Here is a 25,195-nt window from a genome sequence, read left to right as displayed (position 1 = left end):
CCTGCTCATGCTCTCTCTCAAATAAATAAATAAAACCTTTAAAAAATAATATATACTACATGATCCAATAATTCCACCACTAGGTATTTACTCAAAGAAAACAAAAACACTAATTTGGAAACAATATATATGTACCCCTACATTTATTGCAGTATTATTTACAATAACTAAAACATAAAAGCAACCCAAATGTCCGCTGATAGACGAATGATAGACGCGCGCGCGCACACACACACACACAGGAATATTATCCATAAAAAAGGATAAGATCTTGCCATTTACGACAACATGAATAGACCTAGAGGGCATTATGCTAAGTGAAATAAGTCAAACAGAGAAAGACCAATACCATATGATTACACTTATTGTGTAATCTAAAAAACAAACAGAAAAGCAGAAATCAAACCTATAAATACAGAGAACAAAGTGATGGTTGCCAGAGGGGAGGAGGATGGGGGGGGTGGGCAAAATGGGTGAAGGGAAGCAAAAAATACAGGCCTCCCCATTATGGAATGAGTAAGTCACGGGAATAAGTGACGTTATGGAATGAATAAATCATGGGAATAAAAGATACAACACAGGCAACAGTCGAGAGTATTGTAATAGCACTGTACGGTGACAAATGGTAGGTAGCTACACTTGTGGTGAGCACAGCATAACCTATAAACTTGTTGAATCACTAGGTTATACAACTGCAAACTAATGTAACATTGTATGTCAACTATACTCAAATTAAAAAATAAGACACAATAACTGTTGGCAAGATTATGGAAAAATTGAAACCCTCATACACATTGCTGATGGGAATATAAAATAGTACAGCCATGTTGGAAAGTTTGGCAGTTCCTCAAAAAATGAAATGTAGTTACTTTATAACCCAGAAATTCCACTCCTAGATATATGTATATATATACACATACACAAATATATATATATATATAAAAAGATAAAAACATGTTCACGCAAAAACTTATATAAAAAATGTTCATAGCAGCATTATTCATAAGAGTCAAAAAAGAGAAACAATTCAATTATCCATCAACTGAAGAAGAGGTAAATAAAATGTGGTATAGACATAAAATGAAATATTATTCAAGCCTAAAAAGAATGGACTGACACACTACAGCCATGTATGAACTTTGAAACCTTTGTCTAAATGAAAGAAGCCAGCCACAAAAGACAACACATTCATTCTATGATCCCATTTATATAAAATGTCCAGAATAGGCAAATCTGTAGAGACAGAAAGTAGATCAGTGGTTGTCTGGGGAATGGTACTGAGGGTAAATAGGGAATGACTACTAATGGGTACAGGGTTTCATAAGAGGGTAATAAAAATGCTCTAAAATTGACTGTGGTTGCACAGCTCTGTGAATATACTAAAAACAGCTGAACTGTATACTTCCAATGTGTGAATTATATGCTTTGTGAATTATATCTCAATAAAGCCCTTATATATTTTTCAAGAGTGGCTATATTAGTATCAGATCAAATCAATTTCAGAACAAAAAAACACAAAAAGAGAACAAAAAACAAAATATTATCTCCAAGATAATTTTTAAATGAAAAAATTAAATGTTGCCATTTACATAAAATAATTATTTTTATTCATACATAGGGTCAGGTCTCATTATTCACGTAGTGATGTTCCATGAAGTTGCTACAAAAAATGAATTACTGAATACTGAATCATCACTAGGGGACATACAGGGTTAGAGTCCTGCAAGCCTCTGATCACAAGATTTTTATCAACCAATTAATATATAAGCTTGTTTTACAGGTATTTCTGTTTAAACACACTTTATATATTCTTGGTTCATTAACACTGAATTCAGTTAACAGCAGTATTACTCCAATCACAATATATAAAGCTTATATCTAAGATGTATTTTCTCAATAAAGCACACATAGACTTCTTGAACTTAGGAATACTAAAGCACGTCAGCTTTATGCTTGGGAGTCATTTTAAACAGTGAAATCACCAACAAAAAGCACTAAAATCAGAAAAACAGCACAAAATAGACCACAAGAAGGATATTAGTTTCCAATATGAGAGCTGAAAGGCCAGAGCAATCACCTTGTTTTACCTCAGCTGTGGTAAAATATATAATTTCCCATTTTAACCATTTTCATTTATCCAGTTCTGTAGATTTAATTACATTCACAATGTTGTGCAACCATCCCCACCAAAATGTTTTCCAAAGTGACAGCACCATTTTACATTCACACCAGCAATGTACAAGGGTTCAAATTTCTCCAAATCCTTACCAACACTTTCTGATTTATTACAGTCACTGTTGTAGATGTAAGTGGTCATTTTGTGGTTCTGATTTATATCTCTAATGATTAATGATGTTGAGCATCTTTTTCTGCTTATTGGCCACGTGTATAGCTTCTTTGGAGAACTGTCTATTCGGATCTTTGGGTCACTATTCAATTGGAGTCTTTGTCTTTATTGTTAGGTTGTAAGCATTCTTTATAGATTCTAGGTACTAGACTCTTTTCTGATATATAGCCAACAAATACTTTCTCCTATTTATAGGTTGTTTCTTCATCTCTTGAAAATGTCCTTTGATGTACAAAAAAAATTTTTTTTAAGATTTTATTTATTTGACAGAGAGAGAGAACGAGCACAAGCAGGGGGAGCATCAGAGGGAAAGGGAGAAGCAGGCTCTCCGCTGAACAGGGAGCCCAATGCGGGGCTCGAACCCAGGACCCTGGGATCATGACCTGAGCTAAAGGCAGCCGCTTAACAACTGAGGCACCCAGGCACCCCTGATGTACAAAATTTTAATTCTGATGCAGTACAATTTATCAATTATTTTTTTGTTGCTCATGCTTTTAGTAGCACATCTAAAAATATGCCAAATCCAAAGTCATGAAGATTTACTCCTATGTTTTCTTTTAAGAGTGTTATGGGTTGGGGTGCCTGGGTGGCTCAGTCGTTAGGCGTCTGCCTTCGGCTCAGGTCATGATCCCAGGGTCCTGGGATTGAGCCCCGCTCCGGCTTCCCTGCTCTTCGGATGGCCTGCTTCTCCCTCTCCCACTCCCCTTGCTTGTGTTCCCTCTCTCGCTGTGTCTCTCTGTCAAATAAATAAATAAAATCTTTTAAAAAAAGTTTCATGGGTTTAACTTTTATATTTAGGTTTTTGATCCATTTGGAGTTAATTTTTTTTCTATAGTGTGAGGGAGGGGTCGAACTTCATTCTTTTGCATGTGGAAAACCCACCGTCCCAACATCATTTGTTGAAAAAATTCCTTTCCTCCACTGAATGGATTTGGCAACCTTGTCAAAAATCATTTGGATGGGGCGCCTGGGTGGCTCAGTCGGTTAAGCATCTGCCTTCTGCTCAGGTCATGATCCCAGGGTCCTGGGATAGAGCCCTGTGTCAGGTTCCTTGCTCAGTGGGGAGCCTGCTTCTCCTCGCCCCTGCTTGTGCTCTCCCTCTCTCTCTCTCTCTGAAATAAGTAAATAAAATCTTAAAAAAAAATCATTTGGAAAGGGGTGCCTCAGTGGCTCAGTCAGTTAAGCATCTGCCTTCGGCTCAGGTCATGATCCCAGGGTCCAGGTATCGAGCCCCACATCGGGCTCGTCACTCTGTGGGGAGCCGGCTTCTCCCCCTCCCTCTTCCTCTGCCTCTGCCTGCCGCTCCCCCTACTCCCCCTACTTGTGCGCTTGTTTGCTCGCTCACTCACTCTCTCTCTGTCAAATAAATAAAAATCTTTAAGAAAAAAAAATCATTTGGATAGGGCGCCTGGGTGGCTCAGTCAGTTAAGCATCTACCTTAGGCTCAGGTCATGATCCCAGGGTCCTGGGATAGAGCCCCGCATCAGGCTCCCTGCTCAGTGGGGAACCTGCTTCTCCCTCCCTCTCTGCTGCTGCCCTCTGCTTGTACTCTCTTGCTTTCTCTGTCAAAAAACTAAATAAAATCTTTTTTAAAAAATCATTTGGATATACTGGAAGAAAAAATAAACTATTAACACATGTTACATGTTGGAGGAGATAGGAACTGAATGAGGACAGAGTGGGAGGGAGACCTTTCACTATTTAATTTTGTATACTTTAACTTGTGAGCCATGTGAAAGTACTACTTATTGAAAAACCAAATTAAATTCCGGTTTTAAAAATACAATTATTTGAAAAAAATACAATTACTTGGCAAGCCACAGAATAGGACATATATCTGACAAAGGACTCATGCTTAGAATATATAAGGAATTCTACAAAAGCATTGGGGAAAGCGTAGATAACCCACAGGACAAAAACACAGGTACAACTTGAACAGGCACATCATAATAAAAGATATCCAAAAGCCAATAAACATACAAAAATATGTTCAATTTTACTGATCATCAGGGAAATGCAAATTAAACTACAATGTTACACCACTACACACCCGTAAGAATGGCTAAAAGGTCAAAGACAGGTAATACCAGGTATTATTAGTAAGGGTATATAGCAATGAAAATCTCAAACACTGCAGGTAGAAGTGTAAATTGATACAATCACTTCAGAGAACTGTTTGGCAATATCTAGTAATATCTAGTAACGCTGAACTTATGTGCAACCTATGACTCAGCATGTCCACTCTAATATACATAACCAAGAGAAAAGTGTGCATATATTCAAGAGATATGTTAAAGGGGTCCCTGGGTGACTCAGTCGGTTAAGCGTCAGACTCTTGGTTTCGGCTCAGGTCATGATCTCAGGGTTGTGGGACTGAGCACCACCCCGGGCTCAGCAGAGTCAGCTGAGATTCTTTCCCTCACCCTCTCCCTCAGCTCCTCCCCACCCTTGTGCACACACACTCTCTCTCAAATAAATAAAATCTTTAAAAAAAGAGAGTTAAAGGAGAGCTTCATCAACACATTCCTAATAGTTAAAAACTAGGTGCGCCTGAGTGGCTCAGTCAGTTAAGCATCTGCCTTCAGCTCAGGTCATGATCCCGAGGTCCTGGAATCGAGCCCCACATCAGGCTCCTTGCTCAGCAGGGAGTCTGGTTCTCCCTCTGCCCCCCCCCCCCCACTGCTCATGCTTTCTCTCTCTCAAATAATTAAAATCTTTTAAAAAACAGTAAAAAACTGTAACATATCGTTCAACTATACTTCAATTTAAAAGAAACTATAAACAACTCAAATGTCCATCAACATCTGAATAGGCAAGTAAATTTTAGTATATTCATACAACCAATGCTGTGAAGACAATGAATAAAGTACATTCACAAGCAACACAATCTCATAATGTTGAGCAAACATTCAGTCACAAACTGGTACATACTGCTTAGTTCCACTTAAATAAAGTTTATAAATAGGCAAAATTAATCTGGGGTTAGAAGGTAGGATCGGGGGCGCTCAGCTGGCTCAGTCAGTAGAGCATGTGACTCTTGATCTCAGTGTTGTGAGTTCAAGCCCCACGTTGAATGTGGTGATTACCAAAATCTTATTAAAAAAAAAAAAAAAAAAAAGAAATGCAAGATCATTAAGTAGCGACTGGAAGGGGACAGAGGGTTTATAAAGTGCTAGCAATGTACTGTTTCTCATTCTGGCTGCTGGATTTATACAAGTGTGCTTACTCTATGTGTATTCATTCACTGAACTATGTACTTCAGAGTTTTGTACTTTATGTGTATTTCTTTTTTTTAATAGAATACTTACTTTAAAAATTACATATACTGTTAAAAATATATTGATCTCCCATCACAGAACTACTCTGCATAAGTAAATCTGTTTACTATCTTGACTATGCTCTCTACTAAAAAGACAAAATCTTCAGAGAATTTTCTTTGGCATCAAACTGACTTTATCCCAAGCTCCTGCAAGGATAAGCAATCTAAGCATCTTGCACCAAGTTTCACGCCACATTAAATGACACACTGGAATCAATAGTACATCTAACATGCATCAATTGTGCAAATGTAACAAAAATAAACTTCACACACTGTTCAAAATCTGGCAATAGGCCGGTGACGAGCTCATGTGTAACATGCTACTATGACACATCAGTTGAGATCCAGTCACCTAACTCCATCTTGAACATGTAAAACCTTGAGGGTTTTGGGGGGTGGGAAGAATAGGTAGGTAAATTTCATAAGTATATTATAATCTAGTTTGGTACAGAATTAGTAAAATTCTGAAGGTACCTATGTCATAGGTTAAATAGGCTTTGGTGAACTTGCTAATCACCATTTATTCAGCACTTCAATCAACTTACCAAATCTGACTACACAATTCAGAATTTGAAAATTCTCTTGCATTTGTCTCTTGTCTAACTAGATAGTAAAAACAGTGTTGATCATTCTAATGATGTTTAAATCATATTAAAATATTACAACATAGCTTACTGATAATACTCCAAAGGCAAACTTTATGTAAGTACTTAAACTTAAGCTTTCAAAATTATGAAGTCAAACTAATTATAAATTAATTATATCCAACTCAAAAGTGACTAATCAGATTCTACGTTAGGACAAAAGTAGAAGACTGACAGCTTATCTGGTATTATTTGGCCAGGATAAATTTATTTTAAATTCAAATTTTACTGTTTATAGGCTGGCATGCTTTGATACTCCATGTCTTACACTAGTTATCTGCCTGGCCCCCAAAGTCATCTATCTGAGGCTGTGCTATTATCTACATATGGGAGAGCCACATTTATGTATAACCTTACATCTCTGCCTCGGTAGCCTCATTTGTTTAAAAAAAATTTTTGAGAATATTACCTGAAAATTTTTATAAGCGAATAAGGTAACATGAAGAAGTTTGTTTTTTTTTTAAGATTTTATTTATCTGAGAGAGGGGGAGAGCGCACGCATGCAAGCAAGGGGAGGAGCACAGGGAGAGGCACAAGCAGACTACGCACGGACCTGGAAGCCCAATGTGGGGCTCGATCTCACAACCCTGAGATCACGACCTGAGCGGAGATCATGACCTGAGACAGAATCAAGAGTCAGACGCTCAACCAACTGAGCCACTGAAGCATCCCTAACAAAAAGGTTTAACTTGAAGATGACATTATTTTATAGATAAGGCACAGGAAGTCTAGTCAGGTTCAAATAAACTTATTCATATGTAATTCTCTCCTGCCATCAAGGTTCATTTCATATATCTGTTTTATATACCTCACAACACAAAGTGATGCTTAACTGAAAATAGAATTTCATATTTGAAGAGGACAGCTAAAATGCTCTCTCCTAATCATTATAGTCAACTCTTCAGACTTACTTCAGGCTCATAAGCATACTAATACAGTGAAATGATTCTAAGTTCCCTACCCTCATGTCTGCTCTATTCCCGATGGAAACCTGGTGGAGATCTTCTGAGTGACATTAGTTTTTTGCGTAAGTATTTATGTGAAGATTAGTTTTTAAGTCATTCCTCCATGACTAGAAAAATAATCTGCATATATTTGGATATTAGCATTCTATCAATAAACTCAAATGGGATAACAGGTCAGACTGGTCCAAAATTCTTAATTCTAGCAGTTATTTGTGATGTTAGAAGAAGAAAGCTGGAAATTCTCATTCTTCCAAACCCATTGTGGACAACAGGTCAAGCTGTACATACCACACTCCTTCAAACCCAACCCCATAACCAATGCCTAAAACTTCCCAAATTCAAATGTGGGACGTGAAATCAGAAGGCATAGTAAATATGTTCCGTTTTGCAGGCAAAGAGACAATATCAGGGATACTATGTAGATACTTATGTAACAAAAGAAAATAAATTTCCACAATTTTTATTCACAAAATTCAAAATATAATAAAAATAAGGGAATTTAATAAACTTAGCACTATTTAGTAAACAGTAAAGAAACCTGAGTAAAGTTTTTGTAATACAGGTGTAAAGAATTAACAAAATTCTTTTTGGAAGTTACCATTTTGCTTAACGGGGAGGATTTAATTAACCTGCCATAAGTAAAGGGATTTCCTTGCCTGGCTAACCAATAAACACTCACAAACCTACCTTGGTTTCATTGTTTTATTTATTTATTTTTTAAGATTTTATTTATTTGTCAGAGAGAGCGCACGCGTGTGCAAGCACAAGGAGGGAGAGCGGCAGAGGGAGAGAGAGAAGCAGGCTCCCCGCCGAGCAGGGAGCCCGACATGGGGCTCGATCCCAGAACCCTGAGATTATGACCTGAGCAGAAGGCAGACACTTAACTGACTGAGCCACCCAGGTGCCCCTCATTTTTTTTTAAGAAATTCTGCCATGATAAGATATTCCATTTTAAATTTTCTGATTTCCCCATCCATTGCTTTCCTGTGAGTTGGGAAAATGTCATGACAAGTACTTAGTCTGCTTCTGTCCACATATGTACTCTTTTAGTTGAGCTACAGTAGAAATGTATAATAAACACTTTGCCATCTAATTGGGAACGAAATAACCCACACTCTACTGTGTCTTCAAAGTATGACATTTGAAATCCACTTTTCTCGTTTGAAATGATAGGTAAGCACTCGTAATTAAAATGGGTTTTTTTTGGAAATGTCGTGCGACAGCCACACATATGCCTAACAAGTTGTAACTGCATCACTGCAATTTGTAGTGCACCACACAGAAGCACAAAGCAATGAGTCCATGTAGTCTTTGTCACAACTAGTCATTTGCCACTGTAGCATGAAAGCAGTCAGAAAATACATGAACGGACATAGCTGTGTTCCAAATACTTTATTTATAAACACAAACTCGAACTTCATATACCTTTCACATGTCACAAAATATTCTTTTGATTTTTTGCAACCATTTAAAAATGTAAGGGCGCCTGGGTGGCTCAGTTGGTTAAGCGACTGCCTTCAGCTCAGGTCATGATCCTGGAGTCCCAGGATCAAGTCCCACATCGGGCTTCCTGCTCAGCAGGGAGTCTGCTTCTCCCTCTGACCCTCTTCCCCTCTCGTGCTCTCTATGTCTCATTCTCTCTCTCTCAAATAAATAAAATCTTAAAAACAATAAAAATAAAAATGTAAAAATCATTCTTACCTCATCAGTCATATAAAAACAGGCAGCAGGCTACATTTGGCCCATCGGCCATAGTTTGCCAAACCTTGGTCTAAAGTGCCCTTGGTCTAAAGTGAAGTCCAACAATTAACAAGCACAAAACCCTCAATCAGAATTGTAGTGCCTCACTCAAGCAGGAAGAGAACCAAGGATCATCCACTGTTTGAAGAAGCCTCCAAGACGAACCATGAGAGACGATGGACTCTGAAAAACAAACTGAGGGTTCTAGAGGGGAGAGGGGTGGGGGGATGGGTTAGCCTGGTGATGGGTATTAAGGAGGGCACATTCTGCATGGAGCACTGGGTGTTATACGCAAACAATGAATCATGGAACACTACATCAAAAACTAATGCTGTAATGTATGGTGATTAACATAACATAATAATAATAATTAAAAAAAATAGATCTGAAGAAGCCTCCAAGACAAAAAGGTCAAGATATCAAGGAACAGTTAGAAAATAAAGTCAAGGAGGTCTTTCAGAACATCAGTTGAAGAAGGAAACAAAGAGAAGGAAAACCTAAGAAAAAAGACAGGAGAGAGTGTGACCCCTCAAAGGCTAACACCCAAACAGTACAGTTCCAGAAAGAGTAGAGGGAGAGGAAAAGGAGGGATCTTATAAAAAAAACATTTAAAGCTTAAAATTTTGTTACTATAAATAAAGATTACAAGACTAATAGAAAAAGCACAGTAAACTTTTAAAAAAGAATGAAAGGGGGGGAAAAAATCAACAGAGGCACAACACTGTATTTAAGAACAAGGATAGGGGCGCCTGGGTGGCTCAGTCGGTTAAGCGTCTGCCTTTGGCTCAGGTCACGGTCCCAGGGTCCTAGGATCAAGCCCCGCATCGGGCTCCCTGCTCTACAGGGAGTCTGCTTCTCCCTCTGCCTTCCCCCGCTGCTTGTGCTCTCTGTCTCTCTCTCAAATGATTAAAATCTTAAAAAAAATAATAAAATTTTTTAAAAAAGAACAAGGATAAAGATATTAAAAGGTTCCAGAAGAGCACCATTGGTGGAGCATATAACTCTTGATCTAGGGGTCATGAGTTCAAGCCCCATATTGGGTATAGAGATTACTTAAAATTTTTTAATTTTTTTTTTTTTTTTTTGGTTTAAATCTTAAAAAGTTCCAGGAAGAGGTAAATAAAACAAACAAAGCCCAACTGGGGTCATACAAAGAAGCAAAATCAGACCAGTATCAGCAACAGTGATTTCTTTAAGACACTGGAAAAGGGGTATCTTCAATGTTCTGAGAAGAAAACATGTTTTAACCTAAAATTCCGTATCTAGTCAAGCTACCATGTAAGTAGAAAAATAAAATAAAAAGAACATCGGGGCGCCTGGGTAGCTCAGCTGGTTAAGCATCTGCCTTCGGCTCAGGTCACGATCCCAGAGTCCTGGGACTGAGTCCTGCATCGGGCTCCCTGCTCAGCGGGAAGCCTGCTTCTCCCTCTCCCTCTGCCTGCTGCTCCCCCTGCTTGTGCCCGCCCTTTCTCCCTGTCAAATAAATACATAAAATCTTTAAAAAAAATAAAATAAAAGAGAACATCAAAAATGCAAAGGTCAGGGGGGCACATGGGTGGCTTAGTTAGTTGGGCGTCCAACTCTTGGTTTTGGCTCAGGTCATGATCTCAGGGTCTTGAGATCCAGCCCTGCACTGGGCTACATGCTCAGCAGGGAGTCTGTTTGAGATTCTCTTTCTCCCTCTCCTTCTGCCCCTCCCCTTATTCTCTCTCTCTCTCTCTCTCTCTCTCTGTCTCAAATAGGTAATTCTTAAAAAAAAAAAAAAAATGCAAAGGCTCAGAGCACCTGGATGGCTCAGCTGGTGGAGGGTGCAACTCTTGATCTTGGGGTTGTGGGTTCAAGCCTTACGTTGGGTGTAGAGATCACTTAAAAATAAAATCTCTTTAAAAAAAAAAAAAGCAAAGGCTCAAAAATTTTATTCTCAACTACTCTTTTTTTTTTTTTTTAAAGATTTTATTTATTCATTCGAGACACAGAAATAGAGAGAGAGAGAGAGAGCATGAGCAGGGGGAGAGGCAGAGGGAGAAGCAGGCTCCCCGCTGAGCCAGGAGCTGGACATGGGGCTCAATCCCAGGACCTTGGGATCATGACCCAAGCCGAAGGCAGATGCTTAACCATCTGAGCCACCCAGGCACCCCTATTCTCAACTACTCTTTTTTAAGATGAAAAAACGGAATAAACAAAGAATGGGGAAAACACGAGAGGCTAGGGCATGTGTAAAGTAATTAGAACCAAGACACATCTTCATAAAGTAGGCTTGAAGGATTATACCCTTAGTTGGAAAGGTGCATAAGCAAATAACAGTAAAATATTTTAAAAAAATAAATCTTGGAGCACCTTGATGGCTCAGTCGGTTGGGCATCTGCCTTCAGCTCACGTCATGATCCCAGGGTCCTGGGATCGAGACCCGTGTCGGGCTCCCTGCTCAGCGGGGAGTCTGCTTCTCCCTCTGCCCCTGCTCATGTGGGCTCTCCCTCTCGATCACTCTCACTCAAATAAATAAAATCTTTAAAAAATAAAATAAAATAAATCTGACCAATAACGAGGAAAAAAATGGTCACTGCCTGGGTTCAAAGGAAGGAAAATTTTCTCCTGAGAACTTCCAAACACAGGTAAGCCTATAAAGTAAAGTACACCCTAAATCACATCTGGCAGTTCTAAGAAATGCCAAACTAAAAATTAACTTGTGATTTTGCACTGGTGGCACCTCACAGAAGCAAAGGCAAAATACTCTTTGGAGGCTGGTTCCCACAAACCAGGTCTGGCAAGTTTCATAAATAAAGCCCTAGTAAACATGCTCACAATCCCAAACTATAAAACACTGGTAGACACCACCTACTATGATCAAGAGTAAGAAGAACCAAGTAGTAGTAAAATAAGACCTCAAGAACTTCACATAACGGAATTATCAAATATAAATATGAAATCAGAATACTTTTGGTACTCTAAAAATAAAAAGTAAAATGAAAAAACTACAAAGCAAACGCAGTTAAATGTATTTTAAGGGAACCTGTTTACAGTAAAAGATATATAAAGTATACAGGAATAACTCAAAGATGTGAAAAACCTCTCCGGAAAAAAAAAAAAACCTATATAATATTCAAAAACACAGAAGATTATAGCTAATGGAAAGGCATTCAATGTTTATGAATAGACAGACACCATATTATGAAGATAGCATTTTCTCCCTAATTAATCTATACAGATGATCCCTGACTTACAATGGTTCGACTTACTATTTTCCAACTTTCCAATGGTGTGAAAGTGATATGTATTCAGGAAAAACCATACTTTGAATTCGGGAATTTTGATATTTCCCCAGGCAGATGATATGCAGTACCTATTCTCATGATGCTGGGAGCAGCAGCGAGCCAGAGCTCCCCATTAGCTACATGATTATGAGGGTAAACCAATACATTTAAAATCATTGTATACCCGGGGCATCTGGGTGGCTCATCTGGTTAAGCATCTGCCTTTGGCTCAGGTCATGATCCCAGGGTCCTGAGATTGAGCCCCGCATCAGGCTCCCTATTCCGTGGGGAACCTGCTTCTCCCTCTCCCTCTGCCTGCCGCTCCCCCTGCTTGTGCTAATAAATAAATAAAATCTTTAAAAAATTATCATTCTAGGGGTGCCTGGGTGGCTCAGTCGTTAAGCATCCGCCTTCGGCTCAGGTCATGATCCCAGAGTCCTGGGATCGAGCCCCGCATCAGGCTACCTGATCGGCAGGAAGCCTGCTTCTCCCTCTCCCACTCCCCCTGCTGTGTTTCCTCTCTCGCTGTGTCTCTCTCTGTCAAATAAATAAATAAAATCTTTTTTTTTTTTAATAAATAAAATCTTTAAAAAAAAATCATCTATACCCATATAACCATTCTGATTTTTCACTTTCAGCACAGCATTCAATAAATTACATGATCTATTCAACACTTTATTATAAATTAGGTTTTGTGTTAGATGATTTTGCCCACCTAAAGACTAACGTTAAGTGTTCTGAGCACATTTAAGGTAGGCTAGGCTAGGCTGTAATACACAGTAAGTTAGGTGTATTAATGTATTTTCAACTTAGGATGTTTTCAATTTACAATGGGTTTATCAGGATGTAATCCCATCACAGATCAAGAAAGATGTGTATATTCAAAGGAATTCCAACTAAAATGTTGACAAATTTTTTAAAAAGATTTTGTTTATTTGTCAGAGAGAGAGAGAGAGAGAGCACAAGCAGGGGGAAGGGCAGGCAGAGGGAGAAGCAGGCTCCCCACTGAGCAAGGAGCCTGACGCAGGGCTCTAACCCAGAACCCTGAGATCATGACCTGAGCCGAAATCAGATGCTTAACCAACGGAGCCACCCAGGTGTCCCAAAAATGCTAACAAAATTTTAAATGAACTTTTACATGATTCTAAAATGTGTAAGAGCAGGGTGCCTGGGTGGCTCAGTCAGTTAAGCATCCCACTCTTGGATTCGGTTCAGGTCATGATCTTGGGGTCACTACATCCAGCCCCATGTCAGGCTCTTAGCTCAGCAGTCTGCTTCAGATTCTTACTCCCTCTCCCTCCTCCTCTACCCCTCCCTGCTTGCTGTGTGTGTGTGTCTGTCTCTCTAAAACTAAGTAATTTTTTTTTAAATGTGTAAGAGCAAAAAGTCAACATCAGTGAAGATCATCTTGAAGATGAACAAGGTGTATGTGGAAGAGAGTGAAATTACCTAAATGAATAACAAAGTTTATTGCTTATCATAAAGCTATAGTAAAAGGGAAAAAATAGAGGGAAAAAAGTCAAGTGTATTAGTTATTTATTGCTGCATAACAAATTACCCTCGAACTTAGTGGCTTAAAACAATACATTATCTCGAGTTTTCTTTGAGTCAGGAATTTGGGAGTGACTTGGCAAGTAGTTCTGGCTCAGTGCCTCTAAAAAGGCTGCTGCAGTAATATGTGAGCCAAAACTGCAGTCATCTGAAAACCTGACCATGCTAGAGAATCCACCTCCAAAGTGGCTCATTCACATGACTAGCAAGTCGGTGCTGGATGTTGGCAGAAGGCCTCAGTTCCTCTCTACTTGGGCCTCTTTACAGGATTGCTACAGTGGCAACTGTTTTCATCTAGAACAAGGAAAAGGCTGTGTACCTTTAATAATCTAGCTTCAGAAGTCACTATTTAATTCTCCTGTATTCTCTTGGTTACCCAGACCAGTTCCAAGTCACTGTAGTAGAGACTCTAGAAGAGTGGGAAAACCAGGAGAGAGGAACACTGGGGCCCTCTTGGAGGCTGGCTACTACACCAAGCCATAGTAGGCTTAGAATAAATCTTCAACTTACATAACCAACCAAGGATCAGTATGCAGAACTTATCAAAATCCTTGTAAATCAAAAAATTTTTTAAATGTGAGCAAGTTAAAGAACACCAAAATAGAAGGCATACAAATAATTCACAAAAGCAGCAACATAAATTGCATATAATAAGCATTCAAAAAGTATTACTCCTTAGTACCACATAATTCCTGCTATTTACCTATCACTAAGGCACAGGCTTTAAATATTTTTCTAAAAATGATACATTTAATATTCATTCAATCCATGGCTTTTTTTTTTTCCCCTCACTTCCCTTTGGGACCAATGTCCATTCTAGAAGCTGGCTAGGGACAGAGTTTCAGTTTGTGGCCACAAAAGAGACATAGGTTAATGTATCAAACACCATGAGCCCAAACTCTGAACCTGTCCTCAGGAAAGTAAAGTGATAGATCTCAGTCAACCAGTCATAAATATGAAAAAATAAAATAAAATCAGCAGACTTACAGTGAGCTATTTAAAAAATGTCAACTTCAGTTATTCCGTATAAACATATGAATTTGCCACCTTCCACTATCCTATGATCTGACATTCTTCCCAGCAACTGCATTATCATTTTATGTCTTTTTTTGGTCTCAGGATCCGTCTTACACTATTAAATTACTGAGGACCTCACAGAGCTTTTGTTTAGATGGGTTTTATCCATCAATATGTACAATATTAGAAATAAAAATTCATAATTTTAAAATGTTAATATTGTAATAGTTGATAATAATTCACTTTCTTTTATTAAAAATAAATGGTCTAGGGGCGCCTGGGTGGCTCAGTCGGTTAAGCGACTGACTCTGATTTCAGTTCAGGTCATGATCTCAGGGTCGTGGGATCGAGCCCCAAGGTGGGCTCCACGCTCACCAAGGATACTCTCCCTCAGCCCCTCCCCCTGCTCACGTGCTTTCTCTCTCCCTCTTTCAAAAATAAAAATCTTAAAAAAAAAAAAATAAATAAATGGTCTATTAGTTCATTTAAAAATAAAACCACTGCATGTTTAAACAACATTTTTATGAGAAATAACTATATTTTCCAAAACAAAAAGGTTTTAATTAAGGGTGGCATTGCTTTTACATTTTTTAAATCTCTTTAATGTCCAGTTTAATTAATATATTCAGATCCCTGAATGTATGCTTTTGCATTTAATCTGTTGTGACAGACTGTTTTGTTGAAGAATACGAAGAGAACAGCTATGTATTTTAAAAAAGGGAAGACTATTTTAATGGCCCTTCAAACAACAGTGTGGATATTCTTTTTTTTTTTTTTTTAAGATTTTATTTATTTGACAGAGAGAGAGAGAGAGAGAGAGAACAGGAACACAAGCAGGGGGATAGCGAGAGGGAGAAGCAGGCTTCCGGCGGAGCAGGGAGCCTGATGCGGGACTCAATCCCAGGACCCTGGGATCATGACCTGAGCCAAAGGCAGACGCTTAACGACTGAGCCACCCAGGCACCCCAACAGTGTGGATATTCTTTGATTATAATACAAAAATATAAAGAGTCGGGGCACCTGGCTGGCTCAGTTGGCAAAGCATGTGATTCTTTTTTTTACAATTTTATTTATTTATTTGACAGAGCACATGCAGGGGGAGCAGCAGGCAGAAGGACAGGGAGCAGCAGGCCCCCCATGGAGCAGGGAGCCCAATATGGGGCTTGATCCCAGGACCCTGACATCATGACCTGAGCCGAAGACAGACGCTTAACCAACTGAGCCACCAAGGTGCCCAGAGCATGTGATTCTTAATCTCAGTGTCACGAGTGTGAGCTCATGCTGGGCATGGAGACTACTTAAAATTTTTAAAATGTGTATATATACGTATATAAATATATATATATGTGTATGTAAACTGTATCTATACGTATATATAAAGTGGAGAGAGAGAGATATATATATAATTTATTTCTTTTCTTTTTTGAGAGTGAGAGAGTGTGTGCACGAGCAGAAGGGTGGGGAGGGGCAGAGGGAAAGAGAATCTTAAGCAGGCTCCACACACAGCTTGGAGCCAGACATGGGGCTCAATCTCATAACTCTGAGATAATGACCTGAACCAAAATCAAGAGTTGGAAGCCTAAGATGCTTAACTGACTGAGCCACCCAGGCGCCCCTAAAGTGTATTTATTTCTTAAATGTCAGTAGAAATGTGGAATTTCAAACCATATTAACTTTACTCCCTTACATTAAAATCTACTGGTCTGTTTTACACTTTGAATCCCTTTGCTATGCATGATTTTGTAACATAATGCATTGCATTGGTCAACTGGTCATTTGGAAAATACCGGTTCACTGTGTTGACATTTCCTTGCACACTATCAAAAAAAATTTGATGGTGCCTGGGTGGCTCAGTCGGTTAAGCATCTGCCTTCGGCTCAGGTCATGATCCCAGGTCATGATCCCAGGGTCCGATCCCAGGTGCTCGGCAGGGAGCCTGCTTCTCCCTCTCCCTGCCGCTCCCCCTGCTTGTGCTCTCTTTCTCTCTCTCTCTGTGTCAAATAAATAAATAAAAATCTTTAAAAAAATTTTTTGATACTTTGATACACCTACCAATCTCATCAGAAAAGCCTTTAAATACTGAGAAGCTATCAAACTCACAGTTGCACATACAAGCTTTTTCCAAAATTCTACTTTTCATTGAAAAGCTCAATTTTTATCATTGGCGACATATGTCAGTTGTTTTCCTTGAATTGACAGGTTCAATTCATTCATTTCTGAGAAAATGGCTATCAAACACACATGTCTGAAAACCATAGTTGGTCAATCATTGTCTCAAGTAAAAGTTATTTTCTACGAAAATAAAGAAGCTAATTCAGCTTGGAATTCAAACAACTGCACAAGTACTTCTTATACTTCAATCTGCACCAGAAGCATTTTATGCACATTTCCCATTTCATCACACAGAATTATTAAAAATCAAGATTTAATAAAATAGTGTCCTAATGCTTCATCAAAGACAAAATGAAACTAGCATGTTTTTCGCTGTTGTGTCTGTTTTTACTCTGTATGGTGGTAAAGATACAATGACATTTACTATGGTTTGGAGGCACTATCTTAATCCCTGCTAAGGTGCCAGCAGTTTTACACATCACTGCTTTTGCATCACTAATATAGACATCAAAACAGTGAATACGGCAAATAATGAGTAAGTATTATTGTGAAAACAGTTCTGGGGCACCCAGGTGGCTCAGTTGTTGGGTGTCTGCCTTTGGTTCAGGTCATGATCCCAGGGTCCTGGGATCAAGCCGCGCATCGGGCTCCCTGCTCAGTGGGAAGCCTGCTTCTCCCTCTCCCACTCCCCCTGCTTGTGTTCCCTCTCTCACTGTGTCTCTCTCTGTCAAATAAATAAATAAAATCTTAAAAAAAAAAGAAAGAAAGAAAGAAAGAAAACAGTTTTAACTTTGCCAATGTCTGAAGGCATATCAGAGTAATCCCCCCAAGGTTCTAAGGACCAACTTTGAGAATCACTACTTTAAGGTATTCCCACTTAGGTCTGCTAAGAATATAGGTAAAGAAATAAAAAGCAGGTGCGCCTGGGTGGCTCCATCGTTAAGCATCTGCCTTCGGCTCAGGTCGTGATCCCAGGGTCCTGGGATCGAGCCCCGCATCGGGCTCTCTGCTCAGCGGGAAGCCTGCTTCTCCCTCTCCCACTCCCCCTGCTTGTGCTCCCTCTCTCACTGTGTCTCTCTCTGTCAAAATAAAATCTTTAAAAAAAAAAAAGAAAAAGCAGTTAGATTCTTCTAAAATTTTTGATGTACAGATAGTAGACCTTGTAAAGACTTAGGTCTTACAACATTAGTTTACAAGTTTTCACGCTATAAATTTTTAAGTAGCTGGAGAGACTGGAATGCAAATGACTTTGTCAGGTGTGCTATACATCACTAGATGTCAGAAAAGCCTAGAAAAATACCAACGATTTATCCTACTTCCTCTTCTTTCTGCTTACTGAATAGAGGCAGTCATAAAGACAATGGGGGACAATTGGAAGACAACAGAAATAATAGTTTTGGGGGTCTTACCACGTATTAGGCACTATATGAAGCACTTTACAATGTATTAACTCATTGAATCCTCACAAGAACATTATGAAGTAGGTGTCATTATTATTCTCAATTTACAGATGTTAAGTAACTTATTCATAGACATTCAAGTAGTAAATGGTGGAGCTCAAAAATGAATTCAGGTACTCTGAGTCTTGAATTGTGTGCACTTAACCAACCACAGAGCACTTAACCAACCACAAAAGTGTTTCAGTTTTCTTTGACACATCTTTAATGACTGCTTGCTGATGACTATATTATCATTCAAAAACTCAAGCTTGTTTATGTAAATAGGTCATTAGAGAAAGAAGGGCCTAAAAAAATCCCAAATAGATAAGCCACAGAACTAGCAAACTGCCATATAGTATATATATACTCTTAGAGCAAGAATTTCCAAGGGCTCAAACAGAAGGCTCCCCAGAGTGGCTCACCATGCTCAGTGATAAAACACAAAACTATCGTGATAAGGTGCTCTTCACACTACAGACAGAGGTATCCCCTCCCGCTTACCCCATTTAAGGTTGCCATTCAGACTTTTCACAATAAGCTGAAGATTCAGAAATAGAATAATTTTTCCATGTTGATTCTTCCATCACTTCCCACAAATAAGAATATTAAAATTATGTAGATATAAAAAGTTGGCATAAAAGACAATACAATCATAGAATTTTACAGGATAGGAACTCAAACTGTTCATATTGCAGAAGACCTGAAGAGGCTGCTGAGTGCTTTACCCAGGGTTACACAGACAATTAAGAGCAGAACACAATGCAAGTTACTCTCAATCCAGTTCATGCATATCACCATGCTGTCTTGATGTGCCCTACTATATAAAAGTCTCATCCCCTTCAAGAGTCATTTGAGGGGTGCCTGGGTGGCTCAGTCGGTTGAGCGGCTGCCTTCGGCTCAGGTCATGATCCTGGAGTCCTGGGATCAAGCCCCACATCCGGCTCCCTGTTCAGCAGAAAGCCTGCTTCTCCCTCTGCCTACCACTCTGCCTACTTGTGCTCTCTCTCTCTCTCTCTGTCAAATAAACAAATAAAATCTTTAAAAAAAAAAAAGTCATTTGAGAATTTGTTCAGATGCATCAATACAAATCTGTATTTTTATTGATACATTACAGATCTATACACACCCTCTACTGACAGCTATTTGAACTCAACCTGAAACAGAATTTTTAAAAAATCACAAAGCACTTTTAAAAGCTTACTGTTGAGATTCAACAAATACTAATTTATCTATTTTGATTTTCCAAATACTTCAAAAGTAAATAGATCAGCCTTTCTTGTCAAAATATCTAAATCCATGTTTCTCAAAGTACAGTAGGTCCCAGAATCAGAGTCACATGAGGTACTTGTTAAAAATGAGATTCCTCGGGGTGCCTGGGTGGCTCAGTCTGTTAAGCATCTGACTCTTGATTTCAGCGCAGGTCATGATCTCAGGGTCATGAGATGGAGCCCTACACTGGGCATCCAACTCCGCATGGAGTCTACTTGAGATTCCCTCTCTCCCTCTGCCCCTCCCCCTGCTCTCATGGGCACGCTCTAAAATAAATGAATAAATAAAATTTTTAAAAAAACGAGAGTCCTAGTTTCATCCCCAAATCAACTGAGGTTCTGAAACTCCCCAAATGGCATTTTAAAAAGTTCTCCAGATGATTCTTATTCATTCAAAAGATATTTATTGAACATTCACTCTACAATATTCTAGTAGGAAACAGATAAACGAGTAAAGAAAAACAAAACATTTTAGATTTTAGCTGTGCAATGAAGAAAAAAAGATAATGAGAGTGACCTGGAGGACTACTTTAAAAAGAACAGTAAGGCACAGGGTTTTTAGGGTGATGAAAATACTCTATATGGTATTATAATGATGGATACATGTCATTATACATTTGTCCAAACCCACAGAATGTACAAACACTAAGAATGAGCACTAATGTCAACTATGGACTTTGGCTGATTATGATAGGTCAATGTAGGTCCATCAACTGTGACAAATGGACTACTCTGGTGGGAGATATTCATAATGGGGGAGGCTGTGCATGTGTGGGGGCTGGGGATAAACGGGAAATCCCTATTTCTTCCTCTTAATTTTGCTATAAGCCTAAAACTACTCTAAAAATAAAGCCTTAAATTTTTTTTTTTTTAAAGGGGAGACAGAGAAGGCCTTTCTGAGGAGGCAACATCTGAAGTGAGGAACCCTTCCCTAAAGAAAAGTACTTAAACTTAGCGTGCATCAAAATCACCTGGAGGACTTGTTAAAACAGATGGCTGGTCAGAAGGTCTGGAGTGGGGCCCAAGAATTTGCATTCCTAACAAGATCACAGATGATGTTGGTGCTGCTGGTCCAGAAACTACACTTGGAGAACCACTGACCTAGAAGGAACAGCTAAAAAGTGTGAATAACTTTGGTGTGTTAGAGGAACAGAAAAAAGGCCAGTTAGAAGGAAGGGTAATGCATTTGTCATTGTTTCAAAACCACCTAACATGTTGACTTAAGTTACCAGTTATGGCTCCCTAGACCAGAGAAGGAACCAGTGTTCCATAATACTTACATTTGCAAAGCATTTCACAGTTTATAAAAGTATTTTCACATTTATTACTTCATTTGACTTAGTGAGATGTAAGTAAAGGACTATTAGATACATTTTAGAAATAAACTGAGGCGCAGAAACATTATAAACCTCCTTTACAGAAAACAGTTAAGTGGCAGAACTGTCCCTTGACCCCAAACCCAGTGTTCTTCTAGAATAGCATGCTTGCTTTTTTAAAGAGCAAAGCAAAGGACACATACAGGAGCTAATACTAACAAATTATTTTCTAGACTCCCTGTCTAAAAATATGGTGACTTCCAGACTTAATTTGTTTCAGTGACTGGTTGGAAAGCAACATTATCTTAAAATGACAATATTTAGTCCCATCTACTTACTGCTCCTAGTGCAAAAACAAAGGATGGAAAATGAAGAGGGAATTCACAGACTATTACTCTCTCTCTCCTGCATAAATATCAGAGAGCCAATTTCATAACCTCAAGTCCCTCAGCCACATCAGTCAAACACAATTTTCATCTTGTGTTCTCTCTCTCACCTAATCCAGGTTCCCACAAGAACACTGAATCCCACACGTCTTGCTATACTCATGAGGCCATGAGCAGTTACACCCATGATCCACCTTCTATACACCCATTATCACTTCGTATCTTCAACATCAATCAAATCCTTATTCCTAACATAACACTCTTACCTCTATGTCTCCATATTTCAAACCCAAAACATCCATAACTGAAATTATATTCTCCTTCCACCACACACACCTGCTTCTGTTCCTGAATTCTTTTATTTGCATTAATAGCACTGCCACCCACCAAACAAGAAACCTGGAACTCAGCCTAGACACATCTGTCTCCCCCACACCAATCCTGACACCCCCCATCCACATTCCCATGGCTACTTAGAATTAGTTACTACTACGAATTAAGTAGCTGCCATTTCATTAATAACTACCATGTACTGGTCACTTTACACACTTCATTCTATCAATAACCCCATGAGGTAGGTAATTCTGTCCTTATTTCACAACTGAAAAAACTAAGGCTAAGAAAAATTAATCTGTCCAAATCACAAGTGGGACATAACAAAGTAGACATCCAAACTCAAATGTGTCTCACAAAGTCCGTAACTTTCCCCAATGCCAAAATGCTTCCTTCTTTAATACCTCTTATCATTTATTAATTCCAAATGCTCATTTCCCTATATTACTGTCAAGATTCCCTTCCTCCAGCCCTGCCTCCCCTTACCCTTCAATATGCCCCCAAGTGATCTTTTTGGATCACAAATGTGATCCTTTTATCCTCTTGATAAAAAAGCCCTTCAGGGACTCCTTTTAGTCTACACTGTACAAGATACACTTTACAGGCTTAATCCCAAACCCTTTAGTACAGGTCAGCCATCTCTTACCCGCAGTTCCAAATTTCAAGAGCTTTGAAATTTTAAAGTTTTTCATAAATTTACAACAAAACCCACCCTGAATTGTGGTAAATTATTTATGTTTAGCCCATTAGTGGGATATTTGTACGTTTCATGGCAGAAACATTAATGTATTTGATAATGACTAGTTAACCTTTAGCTCCAGGTATGTGTAAAGTAGCCTGCGCCCTGAAAACTCCCCAATCCACTGAGCAACTCACCCTTCAAGAAACCTTCTCAAGGGTTTCCTTTTCAGTGAAGTTCCCCTGACCTTCTCTTGATTTGTCACAACCACTGTACCAAGTACCCACCGCCACTGCCGCACGTTGGGTATGTTTCACCTATATGACTATGAATGAGCTCTTCACTCAGTGTTTTATTCAATCCTAGCACACTGTCTGGAACACTAGGGGCTCGTTAATGTGCAATGAAACCCAGCTGTCTCTGAATCCCAATTCCCTCCAAAGTTCATTTCTCCTTCACCCCTGAACCTTAGGATATTTCCCTAAACATGCAGGCCCTTCAAAGCTATTTTCGCGTCCAGAGTTCCTCCTTCCCAATCTCATCCTAAAATTACTTTCCACCAGACAGCTTCTCTCAGCCCCAAAGCCCCAAACTCTCCAATACCCTTTATCTTCTTCTATTTAGTCCCTAGTCCTTCTTTCCCCTAGCCTCGAACCGGTCAAGTCCTTCCCTCCAAAGCAATTCGTCCTCACAGCCCTTCCCGCTTACCTACTCCCTCCTCAACACCTCTCCCGCTACAGGCCTTTTCCCCCACAACACTCCTCCAAAGCGGTTTCCCAGACCCTCTCTCTTCTCTCTGTCCGAGTCCACCAGCTCCCGAACCTGCGCTCGGCCGGAGTCCACGCCTTCCCGGCCCGTATCCGCACACCCCAAACCTCCCTTGCAGCCGGTGTCCCCTCCCCCAGCCTCTCGCCGCCGGCACCCCTCCCTTCACCCTCCCCTATCTCCGGGGGTCCACCTTCTCTGGAAACTGTCCCGAGGCCGTGTCTTTCACCTCTCAGACCCCTCAGAATCGCGCCGGTCCGAGCAGCCCCGGGCCCGAGCAGCCCCGGGCCCGAGCACCTCCGTCCCCAGATCCTCCTCGGCCCCGCAAATCTCCTTCAGCCCAGACCTCGGGCAGGGCCTCCCGCTCACCTTGCTGGATGTCGCCGTTGCTGCCCCCCGGGATGGGCACGCTGAGCTGGCGCTCCGGCTCGGGCAGGCAGCGCAGGCAGAAGGAGTGAAGGCAGGGCAGCAGCTTGGGCTCCGCCTCACGCCGGCTCTGCAAGCTCTGCTGACACACGGCGCAGGTGTCCAGGAGCGAGGCTGGCGGTCCAGGAGGCGGCCCCGCCGACGGACCCGGAGCGGGAGCCGAGGCTGGAGCTGGGGCCGGAGTCGATACCGCCCCCCCGGGAACTCCGGGGCCCACTGAGGCCGCAGGGACTGAGGCAGCCGGGGCCGAGCCGGAGGAGGCCGCGGACACCCCCCCGTCGTCGGGCCCGGCCGCGCCGCTCTCCGCGCCCGCCCTGCCGCCTTCCTCCTCCTCCTCCTCTACCAGCACCGCGGCGAGAGGCGGCTCCGCCTCCTGCGCCGCGGGCCCGGCGGCCCCGGCAGTTACCGGCGCGCTACCGCTGCCCCCGCCGCCGCTCTCAGCCTCGCCGCCGCCTTTGTTTTCCGCCATGTTTTCCTCTTTGAACCCGCCGGACCGCCCCGCGCCGCCCGCCGCCCGCGCCGCCGCCGCCGCCGCCGCCGCCCCCAGCCCCAGCCGCAGCCGCAGCGAGAGCGGCAGCCGAGAGCGAGCAGGCAAGCGAACGAACGAGAGCGCGCGCGCACGCGGCGCCCCCGCCCTCGCGTCGCGCGGCTGAAGGAGGGCGGGCGCGGGGCGCGCACGTACGCACGGACGTCCTCCTGAGGGAGGCGGGAACTTGGGGAGCGGGCGGGGACTCGTCCCCACCCCCGCGCCCCGAACTCCGGCACCGCCGTGCTGCGTCCACGCCGCAGCCGCTCGGCTCGCTGGGAGCGTTTGAAGCCAGGGGCCGTTGACGTTGAGCCGCCTTTGGCCGGCAGTGCTTATGAGCTCGGACACGGCGGTGGTGCGGGAAGAAAAGCAGGAAAGCATAGGAGGCCGGGACCGGTCCCTTCCGAGCCAGCGTCTCCCGGGCGGCGCCGTCCCCAGAGGCTGGCGCGTCTCGGCGCGAACCTCACTTGCCGCAGGGCTGGACGCTGTAGCCTGATGGCTCCGAGGTGCGGACCTCCTGGGGCTCGGTGCCTTAACCGGCTGCGTTCCTTTGGGTGGTTGTGCCTCAGGGGAGCCATGAAACGGGGCCTTTTTTTCTCTCTGTCTCTTATTGGAGGCCTGCCAGAAATAGGCTGAAAAGATCCCGTGAGGAAGAAACTCTTTAACAGCTATTTTTAGCTTCTTAAGGTGATTGATTCTCAGACGTTTGTTACGTATCAGAAAACCAGCTGAGGAGCTTTTTCAAAACAGAGATGTCAGAGCCACACCCCAGACCTGCATCAGGAAGTGGGGGGGGGGGGGGCGGATGAATGTTGAAAAGTCGCTTCAGCGGATTCCGATGTGCGTCAGTTTGAGGAGCTACGGACCTACCCAATATTATGTCCTGAGAGTCCCACCTAGTGTCCTGGCGTGAGTTGGGTTCCAAATGCCCTAATAATACCGGTAATAGAAGCTTTCAGGAAGGTTTGTCTGTATTTGAAAACAAGTACTCGGGATGTTTATGTAGTGCAGCGGCTGTTTTCATATTAGGATCATGAAGTGCTTTCGTCTTCTGACAGTGTTCCCAAGGAACTGTTACTCTTTGAGCTTGTACCAGTCCTTAAAATAAGCC

The 25,195-nt window shown here is 41.4% G+C and overlaps 1 protein-coding gene across 2 annotated transcripts in view; it reads right to left on the bottom strand.

The window, feature by feature from the left end:
• The window catches only part of TRIM33 (tripartite motif containing 33), a 114,267-nt gene extending 90,239 nt beyond the window's left edge, over positions 1 to 24,028 (bottom strand). For both annotated transcript variants that reach the window (XM_036088499.2, XM_036088500.2), the window contains exon 1: positions 23,502 to 24,028. In XM_036088499.2, the coding sequence (XP_035944392.1) occupies positions 23,502 to 24,027 (526 nt within the window). In that variant the 5' untranslated portion in view covers position 24,028. The remainder of the gene's footprint in view (positions 1 to 23,501) is intronic.
• Between the last annotated feature and the right edge of the window lie 1,167 nt (positions 24,029 to 25,195).

This window comes from Halichoerus grypus, chromosome 5 (assembly GCF_964656455.1).
Source record: "Halichoerus grypus chromosome 5, mHalGry1.hap1.1, whole genome shotgun sequence".
Taxonomy (NCBI): Eukaryota; Metazoa; Chordata; class Mammalia; order Carnivora; family Phocidae; genus Halichoerus; species Halichoerus grypus.
The sequence above is the reverse complement of the archived record's forward strand: the minus strand, read 5'-3'. Positions and strand labels throughout refer to the sequence as shown.